Source organism: Urocampus carinirostris, chromosome 12, assembly GCF_059441175.1.
Source record: "Urocampus carinirostris isolate Australia breed hairy pipefish chromosome 12, RoL_Ucar_1.0, whole genome shotgun sequence".
Classification (NCBI taxonomy): domain Eukaryota; kingdom Metazoa; phylum Chordata; class Actinopteri; order Syngnathiformes; family Syngnathidae; genus Urocampus; species Urocampus carinirostris.
Genome location: NC_142360.1, coordinates 915,350 through 941,012, shown reverse-complemented (window position 1 = coordinate 941,012; position 25,663 = coordinate 915,350). Strand labels below are relative to the sequence as shown.

Sequence of the window (25,663 nt, the reverse complement as noted above, 5' to 3'; positions counted from 1 at the left end):
AGGAACAGCATCCGCACATGGGTGTTCTTCTCCTCTAGGTGTGTCAGGCTCAGGTGAAGCGCAGAGGAGATGGCATCCCTGGTGGAGCGGTTTGTCCGGTAGGCAAACTGAAAGGGGTCGAATGAGGAGGGGAGACTGGAGGTGATGTGCTCTTTAACCAGTCTCTCAAAGCACTTCATTATGATAGGAGTCAGTGCAACGGGCCGGTAATCATTGAATGATAAGATCTGGGGTTTCTTTGGCACAGGGATGATGTTGGCAATTTTGAAGCATGATGGTACTTTGGCTTGGTCTAGCGAGGTGTTGAAAATGTCTGTTAGTACACAAGCCAGCTGATCGGCGCACTCCCTAAGTACCCGCCCCGCAATGTTGTCCGGGCCTGGAGCCTTCCAACCGTGAGTGTAGTAAATCCAGGAGAGTAAAATATTTACAGACACAGACTAATGAAACATGTTTCTTTAAGGCGTTGTTTAGCAAGCTTGCTATTCAGTCATCTTTTTCGGCCAATTGCAGGGTTTGTTTTGGCCCTCTAGCGTATCCAAGGCTCCGAATAACTTCAGCCAATAGCGATCGATTTAACGGATGATTGACACATCTTTTCCAGCCAATTGCAGGGTTTGTTTTGGCCCTCTAGCCAATCCGAGTCTCCGAATAACTTTAGCCAATAGCGATCGATTCAAATGATGATTGACACATTGGTTAGCCAATGAAACGCCGGTATATAAATCCCAGCATACACCGCAGACGACTCAACGTTCGGGGGGAAATCGAGTCGGCGGCTGTTGCGTAAGTTGCGAGACCTTGCGAATTTAATATTGAGCCATATATAAGGCGCATGGTCAGCTTTTGGAAAAAAATTAAGACTTTTAGGCGCGCCTTATAGTGCGGAAAATACGGTACTAGTGATTGGTATATCGTATCCACTGGCCCTTTAAAATAATTTCCACAACACGTTTTTGCTGATTTTTTTTCCCCATTTCCTTTATTACAAAGCAAGGCAAACAACCTAATGTGGATTATTTATTGAAACATTAATTTAAGCGTCATTAAGAACAAACAAAATCACAGCGACGGCAGTAAACAAACCAAATTCCAGCTTGTTGGGAGCTTCCCTCTTGCCAGCCTCCTCTCTCATTCCAATTCATTCAATTACTTAAGTCATTCCTATCTTCTCCCCATGTCTCGATTAGCTGCAACTGGCAATTTACAGTTGATCTGACCTCACCTAAGATGAGACATTGGCCCGAGCGGCCACAAAATGTCTAATGAAATGAAATGTCACTCCGTCGTCGCCTTTTGTCCCCATGATGGCGAGCCAATAGGTGAATTTGGTGGCGGCAACTGCCATTAGGAGCTGAGGAGTCGTGTATGTGTGTGTTTGTTGTCACATTTTCTTAAGTTGAGCCCTTGATCCCGTGGTGGTTCGCGTTAGGGTTTCTTCACTTTCTTGACGGAAGAAGAGCTGGATGCCGATTCTCTGCGCTTTCGCTGGGGAAGGGATAATGGTTACAATCGCCAGGGAACTCCACTCGACTGGTTCTCTCATTCTTATTAGATCAATGTTTTATATGTGCTTTCTTAAAACACTTTCTTGTAGCTTTTCGACAGCTGTATTATAATCCCTATTCCAGAGCGGCACAGTGTTTTTCTTTTTGTTACCCATTGGTGCAAAGGGCAACCAGTTTAATAGTTCTAAAAAAACAACCCATCATGCTATTACTATATTGTTACTATTTTATAACCAGGTTGTGCATCATAGGAGTTAAAATAGGCTTGGTCTACTACAAAAAATGATAGCCAGTTAGAATTCAAATTTCCCAGATATGAACAATGACTCATCACTGGTGAGCTATTTTCGGGATTTGTCAGCGGGCTCCTCAGCTAACTAGCTAGTTAGTTAGATAAGTAGTTAACATAAATAGAAAATCACTACAGATCTGTGAAACATTGGAAATCTTTTTTCAAAAAAGGATAAAGAGAAATTCTTGAAAAAAAAAATGGTGGCATTTGAGAGTGCCTATTTTAGGGTCAAAGGTGGATCTTCTACAATTGTAAACCGCACATCGAACATGGTCTCACTGCAAGTATCCACCAGATAGCACTAATGCACCATAATAACAAAGGAACAATTAATATGAAAGATAGGATCGCATGATTTTTTTTCTCTGGCAATTTACTGAAGTACAGAAGAGTTGTGGTATTTGGTCCCACTGCAATTACCTAAACAAAAAACATTTTCATAAGTAACCGAATTTTTTATCGGATGATGTCAATCACCAGCCCAATAATAAGTCCCTTAACACCAAGCTTTAATTAATTCAGCTGACACTACTTGTTAGACAGATACAGTACTAAGCACTATTGGAAAATATTTGGATTTTCGATTGAAGTAGTACACCAACTTGGTCTTGTCTCCTTTCTACCTCCCCCTAATGTGTGCAAGATGACATAGAGCTATACCATAATCAGTCGCATTTATGTGCCTCATGATAATACATTTCTGAGGAGGCATACATTGGTCATGTCTTCATAATGTGCGCAAAGCGCCAGTGAACTTGGCTTGTTAGAAAGAGTCTAAGCATTTATGTTCCGAATTATATTTTAATATCTAAAGAAATAATATAACAACTTGGTCGTGTCTCCTCTCTACCTCTCCACATTTCTGTGCGATGTACATGAGAGCTCACAGACTATAGTAATAATTGTAAATAAACAAAGTAAGTTTAGGCAGATTCTTCCTCATTAGAATATATTTAGATTTTCTTCAGACGCAGCATAACTTGGTCCTGCCGCCTCTTTACCTCTAATATGAGTGAGGCACCGGAAAGCTCGCCTTTCAGCCTACACTACTTGTTGGAAAGATTCTGAGCATTTATGTTTCTCATTATATTTTGTTTTTATACAGAAGTATATATGACACTTTTAGTGTTCTCGTTTCCCGCGTCCCTGCGTCCTAGACGCATCATTTTTGCTGGGGACGCATTGGGTCAAATCAACGTGCATCCCCGGGACGCAACGTTTTTGACACCAAATTGTTTTTTGTTTTTTTTTAACAAAGATTTGTTAGTCTGCGGAGGTAACTCCCGGTCCGCGCGACGGAGCGAGTTCGGCGGAAGCGGCGTTACACGGCGCAACGCGAGAAAAGGCGGCGGGCGTGATCGGGCTACCCCCGTAACTGGGAGGAGCCCACTCGTCCGACGACCCCAGTAGTGCGGCGCGACGACAGGCGACCGTCCGCGCGCGGCAGGCGAAAGCCGGCGGACGTGCGCGGGAGCCCCGTAACTGTCGGTGTCGTGCGTATTGCGCCCGAAAGTACCCGCGCCGCGGGTTGGGGGCTCGCTCGCGGGAGCGACTGAACGGCACCCGCGGTGCGGCGCAATTAAAAACCCTGTCGTGAATTTGTCTCCGATCGTCCCGGGCGGACGTAAAATCGCCCAGCTGTACGACTCTTAGCGGTGGATCACTCGGCTCGTGCGTCGATGAAGAACGCAGCAAGCTGCAAGAACTAATGTGATTTGCAGCTGCGATTGGCTGGCAACCAGTTCAGGGTGTCCCCTGCCCACTGCCTGCAGATAGCTGGGATGGGCTCCAGCCCCCCCGCGACCCTAATAAGGATAAGCGGTGCAGATAATATGATTTTTTTTCTCTTTTTGAGGGGGCGTCGCTACTTCGCAGATTTTCACTTTTAGCGGGTGGTTTTGGTCCCCATTAACCGCGATAAGCGAGGTCTTACTGTACACGTAGTATATTTACACACGAACTAGGAAGTAGAAGCCGGATTTCTTCCTCGAGGTGGAGGCTGGGTGACCTCTCAAACCACCACGCGGAAAGAAGCGCTGTCCTTTCCTCTGAAATAGGTGCATGTTTAAATCTAAGCTTAAAACTCACTTCTCACTTCTACTCTGTAGCATATGAATAACCTACTCTTGTCAACCTACTCGTCGGCTCCAGAGCAAGGGAATGTATAATAATATTCTGAAAAATAGTCTGTGTAATATAGTGTAATAATCTGTGAAGCCCTTTGAGACTCTTCGTGATTTAGGGCTATACAAATAAAAATGAATTGACTTGACAGCACAAAATTTAACTTACAGCAATGTCCGGATATTTTGTGACATCCCAAAATTTGTTTTCGTATATACCATTTTTTGTAAGTCGAATGGTCGTAAGTAGGGGAGCGTCTGTACTTCTGCTACTGTACAAAATTAATGTATTCCTTTGAGAAACAATCATCCAAAAATATATTTGTCAAAAAAAACTATCTGGGCAAGCTTTCCAGTGCCTTGAACACATTACGAAGAGGAAGCGAGCAGACACCACCAAGTATTTTAATGAGGAGCAAGCAGCAATATTCAATTTGTCACAAATAACTATCAAGGGCAAGTGCCTTGCAGACATTACAAAGAAGTAGAGAAGAGACATGGCCAAGTTGTACTTCTACTTCTATACTCCTACTTCTATAGAAAATCAATATACTAACGAATAACAATCAGCCAATTTCCAATGTGTTTGACAAAAAAGTCTATCATGAAAAAGCTCGCCATTGCCTTGCCCACATTACAGAGAGAAGAGTAGAAAAGAGAGACGACCAAGATGTGCTACTTCTTGTATAGAAAATAAAAATCTATTCCCATGAGTAACATGAATGCTCAGACTTTTGAGTTTGCACAGAAAATTTGTTAAACTTAAAGGAGAGAAGAAACTTTTCACCTCACGATTTCCCAACTCACCGAATTGGGGGTCAGAGGCGCCCCGACCACATCAATGATCTGCTCCTTGTTTTCGACTTTGATGTCTTCAGCGCCGGGCCACCCTTGGCCTTCGCCGGACGGCGTAGAAGCTGCTTCAGCGCTTTGTGGCACCGAAGACTGTGCGACGCCGCATGCACTGCTGTTGACGACTTTGAGCAAAGCTTCAAAGCGGTGCCGCAGCATTTGCTGCTCGTATTCGCAGTTGCTGTGCGCCTGCTTGAGCTCGTACAGCAGCACCAAGTCACTTCGCAGCTCATTGAACATCTGCACCATTTCTTCTGTCGGCATTGGGTTCAAATCTGCAATAAGGAAAAAAAGGTTAAAATTAAAAATGCTTGTGTAAAATAAGAAAGTAATAACTATTATACAGTGGCTTGCCAAACTACTTGGCCCCCTTGAACTTTGTGACCTTTTGCCACATTTCAAACATAAAGACATAAAACTGTAATTTCTTGTGAAGCATCGACAATAAGTGGGACACAATCATGAAGTGGAACACACTTTAAACTTTTTTTAACAAATAAACGAAAAAGTGGGTCAAGTCAAGTCACTTTTATTTGTACAGCCCTTAATCACAAAAATGTCTCAAACGACTGCACAGGATTACAACTACCCCATCGCCTGATCTTAGACCAACATGCGGGCAAGGAAAAATTCAAAACCTCAGCGTGAGAAAAAAAGAAACCTTGAGAAGGGGCCTCACATGTGGTAATACCTCTTCCAGAATGACCAGGGTGGAATAGATTTAGCATTGAGTTACAGTACACAAACATAGAAAACATCAATAAAAGAGAACACTAGGTAACATGTTGAAGTTTGTCCGGGAATTGCATGACAGCAACGATGCCTCAAGCCCGTAAACTAGTCCAAAAAGTCCATAAAATCAACGACGCAGCTTTCCATCTCTGCCGGCTAGTGTGCAAATTTACTCAGCCCCTTTACTTTCAGTGCAACAAACTGTCAGAAGTTCAGTGAGGATCTCTGAATGATTCAATGTTGATCTAAATGACTAACGATGATGAATTGAATCCACCTGTGTGTATACAGGGACTTGATCTCGATGTACCTGGACTGTGATAGTCTCAAAGGTCTGTTTAAAAGCACAGAGAGCATCATGAAGAACGGGGAACACACCGGGCACACAGAGATACTGTTGTGTAGAGGTTTAAAGCTGGATTTGGATAGAAAAAGATTTCCCAAGCTTTAAACTTCTAAAAGAGTACTGTGCAAGCAATAATATTGAAATGGAAGGAGTATCAGACCACTGCAAATCTACAAAGATCGGGCCGTCCCCCGAAATTTTCAGCTCATACAAGGAGAAAACTGATCAGAGATGCAGCCAAAAGGCCTATGATCACTCTGGATTAACTGCAGGGGTCCACAGTTGAGGTGGGAGAATCTGTCCATAGGACAAATATCAGTAGTATACTGCACAAATCTGGCCTTTATGGAAGAGTGGCAAGAAGGAAGCCATTTCTTAAAGATATCCATAAAAAGTGTAATTTAGAGTTTGCCACAAGCCACCTGGGAGACACACCAAACATGTGGAAGAAGGTGCTGTGGTCAGATGAGACCAAAATCAAACTTTTTGGCAACAATGCAAGATGTTATGTTTGGCGTAAAAGCTGCACAGCTCGTCACCCTCAACACACCATCCCCACAGTCAAACATGGTGGTGGCAGCATCATGGTTTGGGCCTGCTTTCTTCAGTAGGGACAGGGAAGATGGTTAAATTGATGGGAAGATGGCTGGAGCAAAATACAGGAACATTCTGGAAGAAAACCTGATGAAGTCCGCAAGAGACCTGAGACTGAGATTTGTCTTCCAACAAGACAATGATCCAAAACATAAAGCAAAAGCTACAATGAAATGGTTCACCAAAAAACATATCAAGGTGTTAGAATGGCCAAGTCAAAGTCCAGACCTCAATCCAATTGAGAATCTGTGGAAAGAACTAAAAACTGTTGTTCACAAACGCTTTCCATCCAACCTCACTGAGCTCGAGCTGTTATGCAAGGAAGAATGGGCAAAAATATCAGTTTCTCGATGTGTAAAACTGATATTGACATACCCCAAGGGACTTGCAGCTGTAATAGCAGCAAAATGTGGCACTGCAAAGTATTAACTAAATGGGGCTGAATTACTTTGCACACCCACTTTTTCGTTTTTTATTTGTTAAAAAGGTTTAAAAATCCACTAAAGTGAGTTCCACTTCATGATTGTGTCCCACTTATTGTTGATGCTTCACAAGAAAGTTTTGTATCTTTATGTTTTTTAGTCTGAAATGAGGCAAAAGGTCACAAAGTTCAAGGGAGCCAAATAGTTTCGCAAGCCACTGTCGGCATTACTATTGTTAACAAGGTTTGTATGCCTTTTTCATAACCAAAATCAAGCACTTTTTAAGGAATTAACAAAGCCAATTTTCAATCTCTCCAGTGCCATTAAAAGAAGAAATCCTGTGTGAGTCATGTATTTTGCAGAGCCACAAGTGTAACTGCAAATGACATATGCAATTTTTAATCTTGCATGTGCGTTCATCAAGACATATGATTTTTAGATCTTGAGTATATTTGTGGCTCCGAACAATACAAGTGTAAATATTTTTGAGATGAGTAGATGATGTGTAAAAATGACGGTAATACGTAGCTTACAATTACAGATACAGGAAGCTCTTCCCCTTTCAATTTACTACTGGGAAACGCTACCTTAGTTTTTTGCATGGCCCATAATGAATGTCCGTAAATCAAATGTACAACAAAAATAATAAACGAGTAATTTCATTTAGTTTTACACATTAAAGAAAATAAATATAATTGATACTAGTGCTCAGGTTGATACTTTTGTATAAGATAAGAAATATGACATAGATTTATATTATAAGTAAACTACTGAAAATCAAATATTAAAATGTTGAATACATACATTATTTAATCATTGGTTAAAACAATAAGAATTGTTATTAATACCATTTTTTTTCAGACCTATACAATTGCTCAAGTCTTAAGTAGTCACTGAAACCTACTGGTGATACATTTGTAAAAATTATGGTTGACCGATTATATATCACACATATATTTATATGTTATAAATGATAACATTATTATTTACTGATTAAAACAAGAGGAAATATATTTGATACAATTTTTTCCCCAAAACCATTAAAGTACTCATGTTTTTAATAGTCACTGATACAATTTTTTCCCCAAAACCATTAAAGTACTCATGTTTTTAATAGTCACTGATTCCCTCACACACTTCCTATATCCAGCCCTCCGCGATCCATCTATTCTCAGTTTTCCTTCCACATAAAAATGATCAGACATACCACTCATTTCACCTCTGTAAACATCCACATCCAACAATCTACTTGACATCCCTTTTCTAACCACTCCATACTCCATAAGTGCTCTATCCACATTCTCACCACCATCCACTTTGACAAAGGTGTACTTCTTCTAATCCCTCTTTTCAATGTATTTGCAATCACCAACTTATTTACCAAACATAGCTCAATCAATTTCTTCCCACTCTCATTTCTTCCTGGTACTCCATATTTACTAACCACATTTTCGACCATTCCATCACCTACTCTAGCATTCAGGTCACCAAGTATTACCACTTTCCACCACTTTTACTCGTGATCCCAAGAGCCAAGAAGAGATCCACAGGATCGAGAGCGTTCTCCATTCAGGCCCCGGTGCTGTGGAATGCTCTTCCCCCTGAGATTCGATCTGCAACCTCAATGGAAATGTTTAAATCTAAGCTTAAAACACACTTCTATTCTATAGCATATGAATAACCTATATTTTATGTTGACAATATAAGGGGATGGTGTCATGATAGTCAGTAGTTTGCAATAGTCTTTGACCTGTGCAGCCCTTTGAGACTCTTTGTGATTAAGGGCTATACAAATAAACATGACTTCACTTGCCACGCATTCGGACAAATCCTTCCAGAACTCCCCTCTTTCCTCAGCAGTTATTTCTGAACCAGGTCCATATGCACTTATTAACATCCATACTTCTACACCCCACTTTAATCGCACCCACATCAATCTCGAAGATAGCTCTTTCCACTCCACCAGTTTTTCCTTTGCTTTCTCACTCACAAGCACAGCCACTCCTTTTCGAGCATGTCCACCGTAACGCCAGACATTTTAGCATACACACTTCCAAGCTGTAATCCACTCTTTCTGTTCATCTTTATTTCACTCAAGGCCAATGTTTCCTCTAATTTTCCACGGTTCTGAGTGTTCACACAGAGTCTGTGAGCAACGCTTGAAACAACAGTGAGCAACCATAATCCCAAGTGTGGCAAGATAATGAATTATCAAACATGTCCAAAACTTGATATCGGGTTACATTTTGCTGAGTTTCCGGAAATGAAAAATTATTTTTTTCTTTTGAATGAATTGACTCATGTCTATTGCAAAGGTTGTACGGCCTACAAACGTCATTTGTTCTTACATCCATTTCTTTTTATTTCCTGATATATTTTGACGCATAATATTAACATTTTTGGGGGCTTATTTAGTCTGTTGTAAGATTCAGAACTGTACTTAATCACATTTTTTAGTGGAAGTACAATGTATGCAACAAGATTTACTTGATATAATTGGAAATTATTTGAACTTTTTTGCGTTTTTTTAAATTTTTTTAAATTTCCTTTAAATTGTGTTTATTTTTCCGAGCTGTTACTTTTTTCTTTTTGTTCTCTATTTACTGTATTCCTTTGTTTTTTTTTCTGGCTTTTTTTCTAAATTGTTCCTTCTTCTTTTTCTCACCTTTTACCAACTTTTTCATTTTGGTATTTATTTCTTTTTTGTACTATTCCCCCCATCCTTTAAGCCATTTTGTGCATAATTTTACATAATATTTGGTCATGTTGGGATTAAAGAAGCAAAAACAACCTGAAGAGCTGTTTAGGACCTGAAAGAGCCAGTTCTCGACAAACTCTACTAACTACTCAACTTCATTCTACTTCGACTCGACTTCAAAATACCGCATTTAGGACACAACGTCAGGGGAACCCGTGTATTTTTACGCTCTGGCACTGTAACTTTGACTTAAGTCGCTTCTTAATTAGTAATTTTGAGCCCTCATTTTTGTGCGCTGGCTAGATTTTCTTGTGCGCTGAGAATGTGCGAGCAGTGCGCAATTGCGCACGCGCGCAGCTTGGAGGGAACACTTCTCAAGGCTACCACATCAACCTTTTAAGTCCGATCTCCTCTTTCTTCCACTCAGTCGATTTACTTACGCAACCTCTCACATTTAGTGACCCTATGACGAGGGTTTATGAGACCTTTCTTTTCTTTGCCTTGCATTCTCTTGGGGAGTAGAGGATCCCCAGTACCCTCGCTCCCTCCATTTAGTCGCCTCTTAAGACACGGAGAATTCTCACATCACCCAGAGGGCCCCTCACCACCGGGTGAAATATTGATATACAATCATAATGTAAATACAAGTAATCATTCTGTTTTTACAAGAGTATAGACACCAGGTATCTGCATCCGTGACTACTAAAGAATTTAGCACTTGTATATGTCTGAAAATTTTGGTATCATAGATATTCATGTATCAACAGTAGGTAACTTTATCAGTGACTATGAAAAATATGAGTTCTTAAATCATCCATCCATCCATTATTTGCAAGCGCTTATCCTCAGTAGGGTTGTGGAGGTGCTGGAGCCCATCCCAGCTATCTTCGGGCAGTGGGCAGGGGACTTCCTGAACTGGTTGCCAGCCAGTCGCAGGGCACACAGAGACAGATAACTCACACGCTCATTCACACCTAGGGACAATTTGGACCGGCTAATTAACCTGACATGCATGTTTTTGGAATGTGGGAGGAAACCGGAGTGCCCAGAGGAATCCCACGCAAGCACGGGGAGAACATGCCAACTCCACACAGGAAGGTTTATCCCATGACCTCGGAATTGTGCCGTACACGCGCCAACCACTGGGCTGCCATGCTGCCTATTCAAATCATTTTGGGAAGAAAAAGGTCTCAAAAATAATTATTCTTGTTTTAAACTGTAAATAATAATTTGATCATTTATTTATATATTCGATGTACAATAGATAAAACACAATGTAAATACAAGTAATAATTTTGGCCGTACAACCTTTGCAATAGACATGAGTCAATTCATTCAAAAGAAAAAAATAATTTTTCATTTCCGGAAACTCAGCAAAATGTAACCCGATATCAAGTTTTGGACATGTTTGATAATTCATTATCTTGCCACACTTGGGATTATGGTTGCTCACTGTTGTTTCAAGCGTTGCTCACAGACTCTGTGTGAACACTCAGAACCGTGGAAAATTAGAGGAAACATTGGCCTTGAGTGAAATAAAGATGAACAGAAAGAGTGGATTACAGCTTGGAGGTGTGTATGCTAAAATGTCTGGCGTTACGGTGGACATGCTCGAAAAGGAGTGGCTGTGCTTGTGAGTGAGTGAGAAAGCAAAGGAAAAACTGGTGGAGTGGAAAGAGCTATCTTCGAGATTGATGTGGGTGCGATTAAAGTGGGGTGTAGAAGTATGGATGTTAATAAGTGCATATGGACCTGGTTCAGAAATAACTGCTGAGGAAAGAGGGGAGTTCTGGAAGGATTTGTCCGAATGCGTGGCAAGTCAAGTCATGTTTATTTGTATAGCCCTTAATCACAAAGAGTCTCAAAGGGCTGCACAGGTCAAAGACTATTGCAAACTACAGACTATCATGACACCATCCCCTTATATTGTCAACATAAAATATAGGTTATTCATATGTTATAGAATAGAAGTGTGTTTTAAGCTTAGATTTAAACATTTCCTCTGAGGTTGCAGATCGAATCTCAGGGGGAAGAGCATTCCACAGCACCGGGGCCTGAATGGAGAACGCTCTCGATCCTGTGGATCTCTTCTTGGCTCTTGGGATCACGAGTAAAAGTGGTGGAAAGTGGTAATACTTGGTGACCCGAATGCTAGAGTAGGTGATGGAATGGTCGAAAATGTGGTTAGTAAATATGGAGTACCAGGAATAAATGAGAGTGGGAAGAAATTGATTGAGCTATGTTTGGTAAATAAGTTGGTGATTGCAAATACATTGAAAAGAGGGATTAGAAGAAGTACACCTTTGTCAAAGTGGGTGGTGGTGAGAATGTGGATAGAGCACTTATGGAGTATGGAGTGGTTAGAAAAGGGATGTCAAGTAGATTGTTGGATGTGGATGTTTACAGAGGTGAAATGAGTGGTATGTCTGATCATTTTTATGTGGAAGGAAAACTGAGAATAGATGGATCGCGGAGGGCTGGATATAGGAAGAGTGTGAGGGAAGAGGTGAAAATGTCAGAGTTGAATAAGGCAGAAAAGGAAAGAGTTTAAAGAAGATAGGTATGAACGGATTAGTAGAAGAGAAGTGGAGAGTGTGGAAAAGGAATGGAAGTGGTTTAAAGAGGCAGTGTTGAGGAGTGCCAAAGAAGAGTGTTGAATGAGAAAAGATGGTCAAGGCAATAGGAAAGGAAGTGAATGGTGGAATGATGAGGTCTCAGAGGCTGTGACAGAGAAGAGATGTGCCTTTGTGGAGTGGCTGGAAGGTAAGAGTGGGTATGCGTATGAAAGGTACAAAGTGAAGAAAAGGTTGGTAAAAAGCGGTAGTTGAAGCAGGGAAAAGGAAAGCAAATGATGAATGGTGTTGAAACATAGGAGTGAACTTTGAGAAAAGGAGAAAAGTGTTTTGGAAAGAATTGAAAAGAGTAAGAAAGAGCAAGTCTGGAAAGGAAGAGAAAGTGAAAGATAGGGACCGTAGATTGCTGGTCAGTAGCAGTGCAGTCAGGACGTATATTTTGAGGAGTTGCTGAATGTGGAGGACTGGGAAGAAGTGAGAGTCGAGGTGATCGGTGGTATGGGGAGAATGCCCGTGTTGGGTGATATAAATGTGAAGCCTGTGGAAACATGGGAGGTGCAGGAGGCAGTGAAATAAATGAAAGGGGGATAGGTGGCTGGATTGGATGGTTGTACTGCTTGCTGAATGCTTGAAGAAAGGTGGCACGATTGACTGGTTAGTACGCTTGTTGAATGTATGCTTTTTAAGTGGTGTGGATCTTGTTAAATTTGTGTAGTGCATGTGTGGTGCCATTGAGTAAGGGTAAAGGTGATAAGTATGAATGTAGCAACTCGAGAGTTATCAGTTTGTTGTATGTAAGAGTCTTGATTAAGAGTGGCAGGAAGAACAGATGAGGTGGTGATGAGGAGCAAAGTGGTTTCAGGAAAGTAAGAGGATCTGTGGATCTGCATTTTGCAGTAAGACAGGTGTGTGAGAAATATGGATGTTTGGTTTGCCTTCATGGACATGGAAAAGGCGTATGACAGAGTCGATAAAGAGGCGTTTTGGCAGGTGATGGTAATGTATGGAGTGGGTAGAATGTTGTTAGAAGAATTGAAGAGCATGTGTAAGAGTAGGGAGTGAGACAAGTGAGTGGTTCCCTGTGTTGAATGGTGTGAGACAGGGGTGTGTGATGTTGCCATAGCCGTTTAATGTGTACATGGATGGTGTGGTGAAATTGGTGAATGCAAGAGTATTTGGCAGAGATGTAGAGATGATGGATAACAGTGGAACCGTGTAGCAGGTCAGTTGTTGTTTACAAATGACAGTACTTGTGGCTGATTCTGAGGATAAATTGAGAAGGATGGTTATGGAGTTGGGCAGCACGGCGGCGCAGTGGTTAGCGCGTGTGCGGCACAGTTCTGAGGTCGTGGGAACCTCCTGCGTGGGTTCAAATCCAGCTCCCGGCCTTACTGTGCGGAGTTTGTATGTTCTCCCCGTGCTTGCGTGGGTTTCCTCCGGGCACTCCGGTTTCCTCCCACATTCCAAAGACATGCATTTCAGGTGAATTGGCCGGTCCAAATTGTCCCTAGGTGTGACTGAGCGAGTGAGTTGTCTGTCCCCGTGTGCCCTGCGATTGGCTGGCAACCAGTTCAGGGTGTCCCCTGCCCACTGCCCGATGATTGCTGGGATGGGCTCCAGCACCCCTGCGACCCTACTGAGAATAAGCGGTGCAGCTAATGAGATGAGATGAGGTTATGGAGTTTGAAATGAAATGTTAGGAAGAGAGTGTGATAGACGTAAGTTATGTGTGAATGTTGGGAAGAGTACGGTGATATATATATATATATATATATATATATATATATATATAAAATCATTAATGTGATGAAGTGGTCATGGCGTTTAAAAAAAGGTTGAATGGACAGGTGCTGGAAGAAGGTGAGAGCTTTAGGTACTTGGGATGTGATGTGGCTGCAGTTGGTGAAATGGAGTGTGCGGTATTGCACAGAGTGAATCAAAGAAGCAAGTTTTGGGTGCTCTGAGGAGAGTGATGAGTAAAAAAAGAGTATGTGTATGGATGTTAGAGAGGACTGTATGAGAGTGTTATTGTGCTGACTGTGTTGTATGCTGCAGAGACTTGTAAATTTGAGAAGGAAATTAAATGTTTTTGGGATGAAGCATTTGAGGAGTTTGTTAGGAATGACAAGATTGGAAAGATTGAGAAATGAAATTTTAAGAGAACTGGAGTAGCTGAACTGAGCAAGCGTGTGGACGAGAGAGTACTGGGTTGTTTGGACACATGGAGAGGATGGATGAGGAGCGAATGTTGAAGAGGATCTACAGAGCAATTTTTTGTGTTTTTTGCTACTTTTTTTGTTTTGTTTTTGTGTTTGTCTTGCTGTCGGTCACCCCTCTTCAAGGGATATGATCAGGGTAGGTAGATACACATTGTGATTTATCAAACATGTATAAAGAAATGATGCATATTATTATTTACTGCTTGAAACAAGAAGGATTATCTTTTGTACCATTTTCCCCAACTGATTTGAGTACAGTACTCATATCTTTAGTAGACACTGATACAGATACTAAGTTTCGATACTTTTGATACATGAAATCCCCCTCGAAACAAAGACATATTATGTAAGGTGGCATGTCCTTATATTATTTACCCCTCAATTCTTTTATGAAATATATTTGAATAGGACATAGGTGATGTGCGTGGTTGTACATAAATTGTAAGCTTCAATACGGCTTAACCATTTTCATTAAAATTTACAAAGTTGTAATTTGGGCCTTCGTGGATGTCAAGGAACCCCCAATAAATACCTATAAAATCGACAAACAGCAACACCTGTTAAAATAATAAAAGACTCACCCACTCCCTGATCCACCAAAATTTGCTCAATGGCTTTGATCTTTTTCTGGCCTACCGAGCCGGGCAGTTTCATCTTGAATCACACAAAAACAAAGTGTGAGAGTGAGACACACTCACAGATATGATTCAAGGTAGTCATGAGAGGCATACGAAGATAAACAATTTATTTTTCTTTCTATGTAAAGCACTCCAGTGGGCCCGATAAAAAAATATTTTTTTGATTCACTGAACTCTGTCTGATTGATTAGCGGGGAGCTAGTTATGCTAATGTCCGAGCAGGCGCCTCTCATCAGTCTTGAAGATGAATAAAGGCCCTGCTTAAGGTAGCTCTTACAAACAGGCATCAACATATCTGCGGCAGAAAAGATCGTTATGAAGCTAATAAGGGATAATCTGAACAAGTTGGAATTTTCTTGCTGCTAGCTTTTATTTTTTTAGTTGTATCCACTTTTAGCCTTTTACATTGAGCTCCTTTTACTACACAATAATAACATTTATCGGGCCATTAGTCATTGAACAGATTACGGCCAAATATGACCTCCCAGTTACTAATATAAAAAAAGACGCGATATTTCGTAATGTTTAGTCAAGACCACACTAATTGTTAGAAAGATTTGAAGCTTTTATCTTCTTCGTTAAAAAAAAATTCCTACAAAGGTAGTGGCACAATAAGGTCATGTCTCCTATCTACGTCTCTGTAATGTGTGCAAAGCATCGGCCAAATTCAGTCACACAGCGCAGGATAATTACAGGACATGTTGTAAACCTTCTTGTTCTTAATTATATCTTGATTTTTAATCGAAGTAGTAGCACAATTTTGTCTTGTCTCATCTTAACCTCTCCATAAATGTTTGCGAAGCACTGGACAACTCGGCCATAATCAGTCGCATGGCATAGTATTATTAGGACGTGTTCTAAACATTCTTGTTCCATATTATATATTGATTTTCTATAGAAGTAGTAGCAAGAGGTGTGCGAGGCACCGGAGAGCTTGCCAGTTATAGTTATTGTTAGCAAAGTAAGAAAGACAGAATCAGTAAAACAGGAAAATAATTTTTGGGGATGATTATTTTGCACAATTTGATGATTTTTATTTTACTTTTTATGATTCTTAATCAGATTTTGTATGCATGTATGCATATACGGAGTTAAAATAAAATTAGGTTATCAGTATGGATATCAGTCTCCAAAAGCTGGACTTTATGGGTATCAGTAGGGAAAAATAGCATTGTGCATTCCTAATAAAATTAAAATTATATACAGTCTGTGGTAAGAAAAATAACAGAAAATTTTACAAGGAAAATACCACATTTTTTCGTGTATACAACTAAATGAACATTTGTCCCTGGTACTGTGACTAAAGATAGTGGGATAAGGCCCATGCCTTTTCTCAAGCCATCTATATCAGCTGCAACACATGTTCAAATCCCGTTACAACCAATGCTTTGCAATTATACGTATGACATTTTTTTATGTATGACATTTTAGATTATTTGGAAATACAGAAAGTACTTAGCAAAACCTATTTTTATATATAAAATAATTAGCTTGATAACCCAATTAACTATACATCTGCAAAGTATTAAAAAAAAATGAGAGCATCACCTATAAATCCAAATAGTAGTGGAATCAAAATACTCACCCTCTGGCTACGAAGTGTAACACCTGAAGATTTAAAATCAGGGAATTTGATGCCTGCGGTTTCGGGAACAACCTGAGACAAATCAATAAAGACAATAAAATAGTTTGAGTTAAATCCACAACACAAGTTGATGATGATGATGATTTTTTTCCTTTACTGGCTTCTCAGTCTCCCTTTTCTGCGGAAGTTTCTTTTTGGAAACTCTTTTCTCAGCTCGCCTCAACTCAGTGGTGGTGTCGGCTGCTTTGATAAGCTTTTGCAGATCCTGAGCGTTTTTCTCCCGCTCCTTCTTCCTCGATTCGATCTTTCTCAGCTCCTGAATAAGGTATTCCTCTTCTGCCACCTGCAGACGACAGGCAAGAAACACAAGTTTCAATTTATTTAGGCTTAAAACTGCAGTGGTATGAAAAAGGACGTGAAGCTTTTGGAATTTCGCACATTTGTGCATTAAATGATCATCATTGTGATCTGATCTTTGTCAAAATCACAAGGATGAAAACAACTAATACCACCACAACATTTGGAAGTTTCCATGTTTTGGAGTATAGCATGAATAGAATGACAAAAAGGGAAGAATAAGTAACTGAGCAGTCCAAAAAACAAAAACAAAAATCACACGGATGAAAAACCAGAGTCTGCTTCACAAAAACCATCCAATCCTAAGGTTTTTGTGTTTTTATGAGAACTCCGATTCATATCATTTAAACAATGACAGGAGGAGGAGGAATTAACAACCAAGTGGTCCAAAAAGCACAACGATGAAAAAACAGTGTCTGTTTTAAATAAAACAGCCTAAACTTTTATAGATTTCTATAATTCAATGAGGATAACATGCAAACAATGATCCAAGGGGCGGAACAAGAGATTGAAACCTTTGCTGAAGGAGACTCAAAGAGAAATTGGAAACAATGCCCACTGAAGAATTTGAGTCAATAATTAATGCCCTGCCCAGTATAAAACACACACCTGGTAAGAAATTCATACCACTGTATAGAAATAATAGAGGATTTTTTTTTGCATATATTTGTACAATGTACAAGAACAATTCAAAAAGACATTTTTGGTGTTTTTCTTTTTATCTTTTAAAAAATTAAAGTTGTTTTTTTGTTTAGGTCATTACACTACAGATTTAAATACTATACCATCCTCCAAAAATCTGTGCTGGCAATGTTGTAATTTATATACTGGACTGTCTCAGAAAATTAGAATATTGTGATAAAGTTCTTTATTTTCTGTAATGCAATTAAAAAAACGAAAATGTCATACATTCTGGATTCATTACACATCAACTGAACTATTTCAAGCCTTTTATTATTTGAATATTGCTGAATTTGGCTTACAGCTTAAGAAAACTCAAAAATCCTATCTCAAAATATTAGAATATCATGAAAAAGTATACAAGTAGGCTATTCAACTAATCACCTGAATCATCTAATTAACTCGAAACACCTTGCGAGGGTTTCCTGAGCCTTAAAATCACTCAGCTTGGTTCAGCAAACTAAATCACAAGTATGGGGAAGACTGCTGATCTGACTGCTGTCCAGAGGACCATCATTGATACCCTCCTGATGGAGGGTAAGACACAAAAAGAAATTTCTCAAAGAGCAGGCTGTTCACAGAGTGCAGTTTCAAAGCATATCCACAAAAAGTCTGTTGGAAGGGAAAAATGTGGCCGGAAACGCTGCACAACCAAGAGAGATGACCGCAGCCTTAACAAAATTGTGAAGAAGAGCCGCTTCCAGAATTTGAGGGAGCTTCAAAGACAGTGGGCTGAAGCTGGAGTCCAGGTATCAAAAGCCACAGTTCACAGACGTGTCCGGGAAATGGGCTACAATAGCCGTATTCCCATGGTCAAGCCACTTCTGAACTCAAGACAACGGAAGAAGCGTCTGACTTGGGCTATGGAGAAGAAGCACTGGACAGTTGCAGAGTGGTCCAAAGTCCTCTTTTCAGACGAAAGCAAGTTTTGCATTTCATTTGTAAGTCAAGGCGCCAGAGTCTGGAGAAAGGCTGGAGAGGAGCAAAATCCAAGTTGCTTGAAATCCAGTGTGAAGTTCCCACAGTCAGCAATGGTTTGGGGAGCCATGTCAGCTGCTGGTGTTGGTCCACTGTGTTTCATCAAGTCTAGAGTAAATGCAACTGTGTACCAAGAGATTTTAGAGCACTACATGCTTCCATCTGCTGAAAAGCTCTATGGAGATGAGGATTTCATTTTCCAGCATGATCTGGCACCTGCCCACAGTGCCAAAACCACCAGTAACTGGTGCACTGACCATGGCATCACTGTCCTTGATTGGCCTGCTAATTCCCCTGACCTGAACCCCATCGAGAATTTGTGGGGTATAGTTAAGAAGAAGATGAAAGACACCAGACCTACAAATGCAAATGAGCTGAAGGCCGCTATCGAAGCATCCTGGGCATCAATAACACCTCAGCAATGCCACAGGCTGATTGCCTCCATGCCACGCCGGATTGATGCAGTAATCCGTGCAAAAGGATTCCCAACCAAGTACTGAGTGCATCAATGGACATTTTCAAATGTTTGATTTAGTTTTGCTGTTATAAAATTATTTTTTTACTTGGTCTGAGGAAGTATTCTAATATTTTGAGATAGGATTTTTGAGTTTTTTTCAGCTGTAAGCCAAAATCAGCAATATTAAAATAATAAAAGGCTTGAAATAGTTCAGTTGATGTGTAATGAATCCAGAATGTATGACATTTTTGTTTTTTTTAATTGCATTACAGAAAATAAAGAACTTTATCACAATATTCTAATTTTCTGAGACAGTCCAGTATATTGTTTTTTCTTTAAACCAGGAATCTTACTTGTTCAGGTGTCCGATTGAAGAGTTTGTCAAGCTGCTCTTTGCGTCTCCTTTCGTGACCGGCATCAAAGATGTAGATCTTGGGCTCGGTCCCAGAAGGTGCACGGACTTTGGTCAGCTTCCCGCAAATACCATAGTAGCGCTCTTTTAGATCTTCTACGGATCGTTTCTAAAGGTACGAAACGAAGGATATGTTTGTTTATTTTTTGATTGAAGGGTTATTACCATTCAAGTAATGAACAATATTGAGTTTTAGAGTGATTACTCTGTATTGTTGGTGATCATAGCGGTCATGCACAACGATAAAACGCAGGTCGAAGCGTTTGCAAAGATCAAACAGGTGGTCCGTCTCTGCTTTAGTCCAGCTGTCATCATGAAGATGAAGCTGGTATTCCTGCTCAGAGTATACGGGTACTTGCACCGTCTACAATCAGGAATGAGACAAAGTACATTTTAGTCATTAAGCTCAAGAATACAAAAACTTTTTCAGATTCTTACCTTGTTAAAGCGGGCAAAAGGGTAGTCTTTGCCTTCCTCTGCCACTCGTCGCCAATGATGGAATATGGCACCATCTCTTCGAGCGGGATTACTGAAAGACATCCACTTCCAGGGACGGACCTTTTTACAACCTAGTTTGGCTTTGACGGTCCTGTATCCTTGTGTGGTGTCGCTTGGAAGAAGTGGGGGGGCATCCCTAATGAACTCAGAGGAATATAAATTTGTGTATAAGAGAATAAATAAACGTGAAGTCAAAATAGAACATCAGGAAATCTATATGTTGTTCAAAATAATTTAAGGCATTAAACAAACGTTAGAGCCCTGGGATACGGCATCCTCGTCGTCCAACGTTTTTACTTTACGGTGCGGAATAACATGTTTGTTGCCCATCTTTACCGTATTTGCCCCACTATAAGACATCAACAAATCGGAGTCCGACCAAAAATTTCGAGAAATTCTTGCTTCGCTGTTCGGTCAAAAAAATCGGAGTTCGAACGCCGATTATGCGTGAGTGCGTACGCTAGGGTGCGATGCTGAGCGGCGTACAGGTGTAGATCGCTCTTTTCGTGACCAACTGCAGACGTGCTTCGTTTTGCTTTCGCTTTTAATATAGGTGAACTAAGTGTTTTAGCCCTAATTATGCCTCCGAAGAAAGTCAGTGCAAGCAGCATAGTTGCTACAGGTGAAGAAAGAAAAGTAGTGCGTACAACTATTGCTTTTAAGAAAGAAATAATAGCAAAATATGAAGGAGGCGTGGGAGTGTCTGATCTTAGAAGAATAGAAGAATAGAATAGAATTTACTTTTATTGTCATTCTTTGTAACCATGCACACAGAACGAAATGTCGATACACGTGACCCGTACAGTTAAACTGTAGCGAGCCGATGCAGCTGCAGCCAAACAGGGCGCAGCCATTTTGGTCGGTCGATCGATCGATCGATAGATAGATATACTTTATTCATCCCCGAAGGGAAATTCACATTTCCAGAAGCATCCCTGAGCTGAGAACAATACAATAATAAAGCAAAAATAATACAATATACAAATACCCAGTGTGACGTGCAAATGCCCACTGTAGCGTGTTATATAGAATAACTTAATAGTGCTACACAGAATACATATTGCAATAAGATTCGGTAATATGCAATGTAGGTGGTGTGGTTTACTGTGGGCTTTTACTCTGCCGGGTAGAGTGACCAAACCCCCCAATTCCAACCCTTAATGCCGAGCACCAAGCAGGGAGGCAATGAGTACCAATGTTATAAGTCTTAAGTATGACTCGGCCGAGGCTTGAACCAGCGACCTCCCAGTCTCGGAGTGGATGCCCTACCATCTAGGCTACCAAGCTGGTTTGCTAGGGAATACAGCATGGCTCAATCTACGATCAGTACGATACTAAAGAATAAGGAGGCTATGAAATCTAGGGAGTAAGGGCTATAAGCAAGCATGAGTCACTTTAGAAAAGTGCTAAAAAGAAGGCAGAAGCAAGTGTCGTTAGATCGGTATTTTAAGAGAAAAGAACATCCTTCCAAACAATGATTTTCCTTCCTCCTCCATCCCTCTCCCCACTGTCCACCTGCGACTTCTGCTGACCACCACAAAGGTAAGAAATCATATTCATAATTCTTTTCTTTATCCTTTTTTTTTTCATTTTTACACGTTCATGTTAGCGTAATCTTTCGTACGGAAGATTACGATAACGCGAACATACAATTAGCCTGGGTTAGCTTTATGTTTACGTTAAACATTCAAGGTAAACATTCAGAGTGTTGTAATGGAGCCACACATTCAGGGTGTTGGAACGGAGCCCCCTTTCCAATGAACCGCTCACCACTTGTTGTGGAGACCCGGGTGCTAAATGACTTGTAAACGACCTGATTTTTTTATTTTTACACTTTCATGTTAGCGTAATCTTTCGTACGGAAGATTACAATAACGCGAACGTACGATTAGCCTGGGTTAGCTTTATGTTTACATTAAACATTCAAGGTAAACATTCAGGGTGTGGTAACGGAGCCCAACATTCAGGGTGTTGTAACGGAGCCCCCTTTCCAATGAACCGCTCACCACTTGTTGTGGAGACCCGGGTGCTAAATGACTTGTAAACGACCTGATTTTTTTATTTTTACACGTTTATGTTAGCGTAATCTTTCGTACGGAAGATTACGATAACTCGAACGTACGATTAGCCTGGGTTAGCTTTATGTTTACGTTAAACATTAAAGGTATACATTCAGGGTGTTGGAAGGGATTAAAACGATTTACATTATTTCTAATAGGAAAAATGATTTCGGTGATCGAACAAATCGTTTTTCGAACAGGGTTCTGGAACGGATTATGGTCGAGAACCGAGGTTCCACTGTACATTTATGTTGCATATAACTTGTACTTACTATGTACTATTTAGTCACTGATGTTTCATATTTATACATATATTTTTTAGCCGGAGAACAGGGGGTTGGGAACACATTATCTGATAAGGTTTCTATCCTCCGCCATACAACAATTTCACCTCATGAACTCCATATCAGAAAAGATTAATGTCGTATCCAGATGTTATACTGTACTAATAAAACCAGTGAAGTTATGGTGGTGTTTCTGTAGTGCAGTGGTTAGCACATTCGCCTAAGACGCGAAAGGTCCCTGGTTAGAGATTGGGTGGAAACATTTGTTCGCCTGGAGAGGATGGGTGCCGTCAGGTGGTACTTGCCCAAGACATACCACAATATATGCACTTGGGACCATAGTGGTTAAGGCAGGGGTGTCAAACAGGCCGGATCAGGCCCGCTAAATAATTAAATCCGGCCCGCGAGACAATGCTGAGGGAAGCGCACGGGAAAAACAAGCTGCAGGTTGAGATATGTCTGTTTGATGTTGCCAAAGTCAGGTACCACTCACAAAGATGCTGTAGTTGTATTTATTCCTCTCTCTCCCTTTTCTCTCTCACACACACACACTCTCTTTCTTTCACCCTCTCGGTCTCTCTTTCTTTCACCCTCTCGGTCTCTCTTTCTTTCACCCTCTCGGTCTCTTTTTCTTTGTTCCTCTTTGTCTTTCTGTGTTCTCGTTCTCTCTCTCTCTCTCTCTCTCTCTCTCTCTCTCTCTCTCTCTCTCTCTCTCTCTCTCTCTCTCTCTCTCTCTCTCTCTCTCTCTCTCTCTCTCTCTCTCTCTCTCTCTCTCTCTCTCTCTCTCTCTCTCTCTCTCTCTCTCTCTCTCTCTCTCTCTCTCTCTCTCTCTCTCTCTCTCTCAGCAGTCCGTTGTTATGCCGAGAAATGCATCCCTGACGAGATTTGCATCCCCTCGCTACTATAACCACTTTTACCTCGTTTTATCTCACTTTTCGCGAATGTAATGGCGAACATATAACAAAAACCACTTTGTCATGCATTTGTTGGGAATGTAATACAACTTAAACCATTCCGTCTTTGTATTTGTTGTGAATGTAATTGAACGTTAATGCACACCGTGTATAAATCACTTTTGAGAACTGTTATGCACTCTACCATAAAGCTTATTATGCTGAAATAAGCTTCCTGCGATTGGCTGGCAACCAGTTCAGGGTGTCCCCTGCCCACTGCCCGATGATTGCTGGGATGGGCTCCAGCACCCCCGCGACCCTACTGAGGATAAGCGGTGCAGCTAATGAGATGAGATGAGAAGCTTTATGGTAGAGTGCATAACAGTTTCAATACAAGCGATTTGAATGGAAAAAGGCTAAATAAACATGTTACCTGCTCAAAAGTGATTTGTATACGGCGTGCATTACAGTTGGATTACATTCATAACAAATACAAAGACGGAATGGTTTAAGTTGTATTACATTCCCAAAAAATGCAAGACGAAGTAGTTTTGGTTATATGTTCGCCAATACATTCCCAAAAATTGATATAAAAGTGAGATAAAACCAGATAAACGTGGTTATAGTAGCTAGGGGATGCAAATCTCGGCCGAGAAAATATTCTTTAGTGTGGCCCCCAACTTAAAACGAGTTTGACACCCCTGGGTTGAGGGATCGAACAAACCAAAGTAATGCAGACTTTAAATCAATTCATTCCGTGCATGATGCATTGTATGTGGAATTGATGTATGCACAATAAGAAATTATGCACAATAAAAATGTGTGCAAAATAATGAGTAAAGAACACATACTTTTTATCTGAATACAACAATGCGTAGACTTCTCTATGCATTCCCTCCGGCCTCTTGAAAGTCAATGTTTCAGTTGTTTTCTTGCTTTTTTTCTGTAATGGGAAAATTTTTTTGGGTTTGAACAAATTTATTGACACTAAAAACAGAAAACAATCATGACAATCTCAACAGCAATTAAGCACATTCACAATATTATATTCCAATATTACGTTTTTAACAGCAAACACAAAGTGAGGTTTGAACAAACCTTCTCGAAAATCAAACATATTCACAATTTCATTATATAACATCTTTGTTAGTGTCAATAGATCCGTCCAGGCCAAAGTCGATTGTCCTCGGTCTGAACAAATCCACTGACACCAACAGCAGCAAAACACAGCCATCAAGCATATTCACAATTTTTTTATATTTGACAATATGACGTGACGATATGACGTTTTAACATTTTTTCCTGAAATTTTCAACATCAATTAAACAATTTCAGAGTTATTTTCTTTTAACAGTAGTTAACCAGCGCGTAAAAGGCAATACTGGGGTTTTTAAGGGTTATTGTTCTATCTTCGTTATTCATTATCCATTATCCGTTATCGGTCAGTTCATAATACGCTACAAAGCCTAGGAGCCGGGACACTTACTCTCAGCCAAAAGGCCATGCTAAGGTCCTATCCCTAAAGCCTTGCTGCGATCATTGCGAATGCACCGTTCCCGGAGGTACTGCAATACTATTATAAAGGGAGCAATAATAATTCGAGATAATTCTTACAAATACATTTCGAATACCTCACCTTATCAGAATTGATGATGTCTTTCTTGCTGATGGGGCCATCGTTATCCCCTCCCGTCAACTCCAAAATGTCTCTCACATCAGCACCAGTAGCCATTATGCAAAAATATGTTGTCAGCAAGCCCCCTTTCGACGTCTTAAACTAAAAGCTGTCCATTGACTCCGACAATATAAGATGCTAGCTGGAGGCTAATGTTAGCCTTTTCTCTTCTACACTTCATCGAAATCACACGGGGATACGATACATCAAAAAGCTGTCTATTCACAAAACATATTTGAAAATGTTTGAATCAAAGCTCAACAAAAAAAATGAACTTACTGACAGAACTGTTCCTATCTATTGTTTTAGTTAGCTAACGTTAACGCTAGCCTTACCGGGTATGTGGCTGCGATCTCTTTTGTGCACTGTACTGTCGAAATATAAAATAGCGCCGCCTATCGAACTGGAATGTTTTATCTTTTGAAGATGTTTATGGCGCTCCCTGTAATTTATTTTAGAAATAATAATTCTTACGCATATTAAAGATCATCGACGTTATATTGTACATAAATGTATCGATGGGTGAAATTGTTGAAAATGTATGGGGGATAATTAATTTTAAAAGTGCAACCATCTCATGTTCCATTGCGCTAAGATAAGATGCGTTAAAAAACAACAACTAATAAAAATGCATTTAAAACCTATGACCATAACATACCCGTCGACCTCAGCCAATTGCTACCCTTGTAAATAATTGCAATTCTCTTTATTAAGTGATAATAAACCTTACAAACACATCACACCATGTTTACTCACAGCAAGTCAGACTATGTTGAATAAAAACGA

The 25,663-nt window shown here is 40.4% G+C and overlaps 1 protein-coding gene across 2 annotated transcripts; it reads right to left on the bottom strand.

Moving 5' to 3' along the window:
* Positions 1 to 1,007: 1,007 nt before the first annotated feature.
* dmap1 (DNA methyltransferase 1 associated protein 1) lies at positions 1,008 to 25,267 on the bottom strand. Of its 2 annotated transcripts, none has more exons than XM_088350029.1 (10): positions 24,839 to 25,267; positions 24,054 to 24,145; positions 19,906 to 20,101; positions 19,673 to 19,831; positions 19,409 to 19,576; positions 16,736 to 16,925; positions 16,583 to 16,656; positions 14,941 to 15,013; positions 4,731 to 5,050; positions 1,008 to 1,488 (listed from the first exon to the last, which is right to left on the bottom strand). In XM_088350029.1, exons 1-10 carry the CDS (start codon positions 24,932 to 24,934, stop codon positions 1,429 to 1,431), a joined length of 1,428 nt encoding a protein of 475 aa, XP_088206155.1. In that variant the 5' UTR covers positions 24,935 to 25,267; the 3' UTR covers positions 1,008 to 1,428. The 2 variants fall into 2 exon arrangements, with proteins under 2 accessions (XP_088206155.1, XP_088206156.1); XM_088350030.1 differs by having other exon boundaries at positions 16,583 to 16,654; positions 16,740 to 16,925; positions 24,839 to 25,266.
* Positions 25,268 to 25,663: the final 396 nt, after the last annotated feature.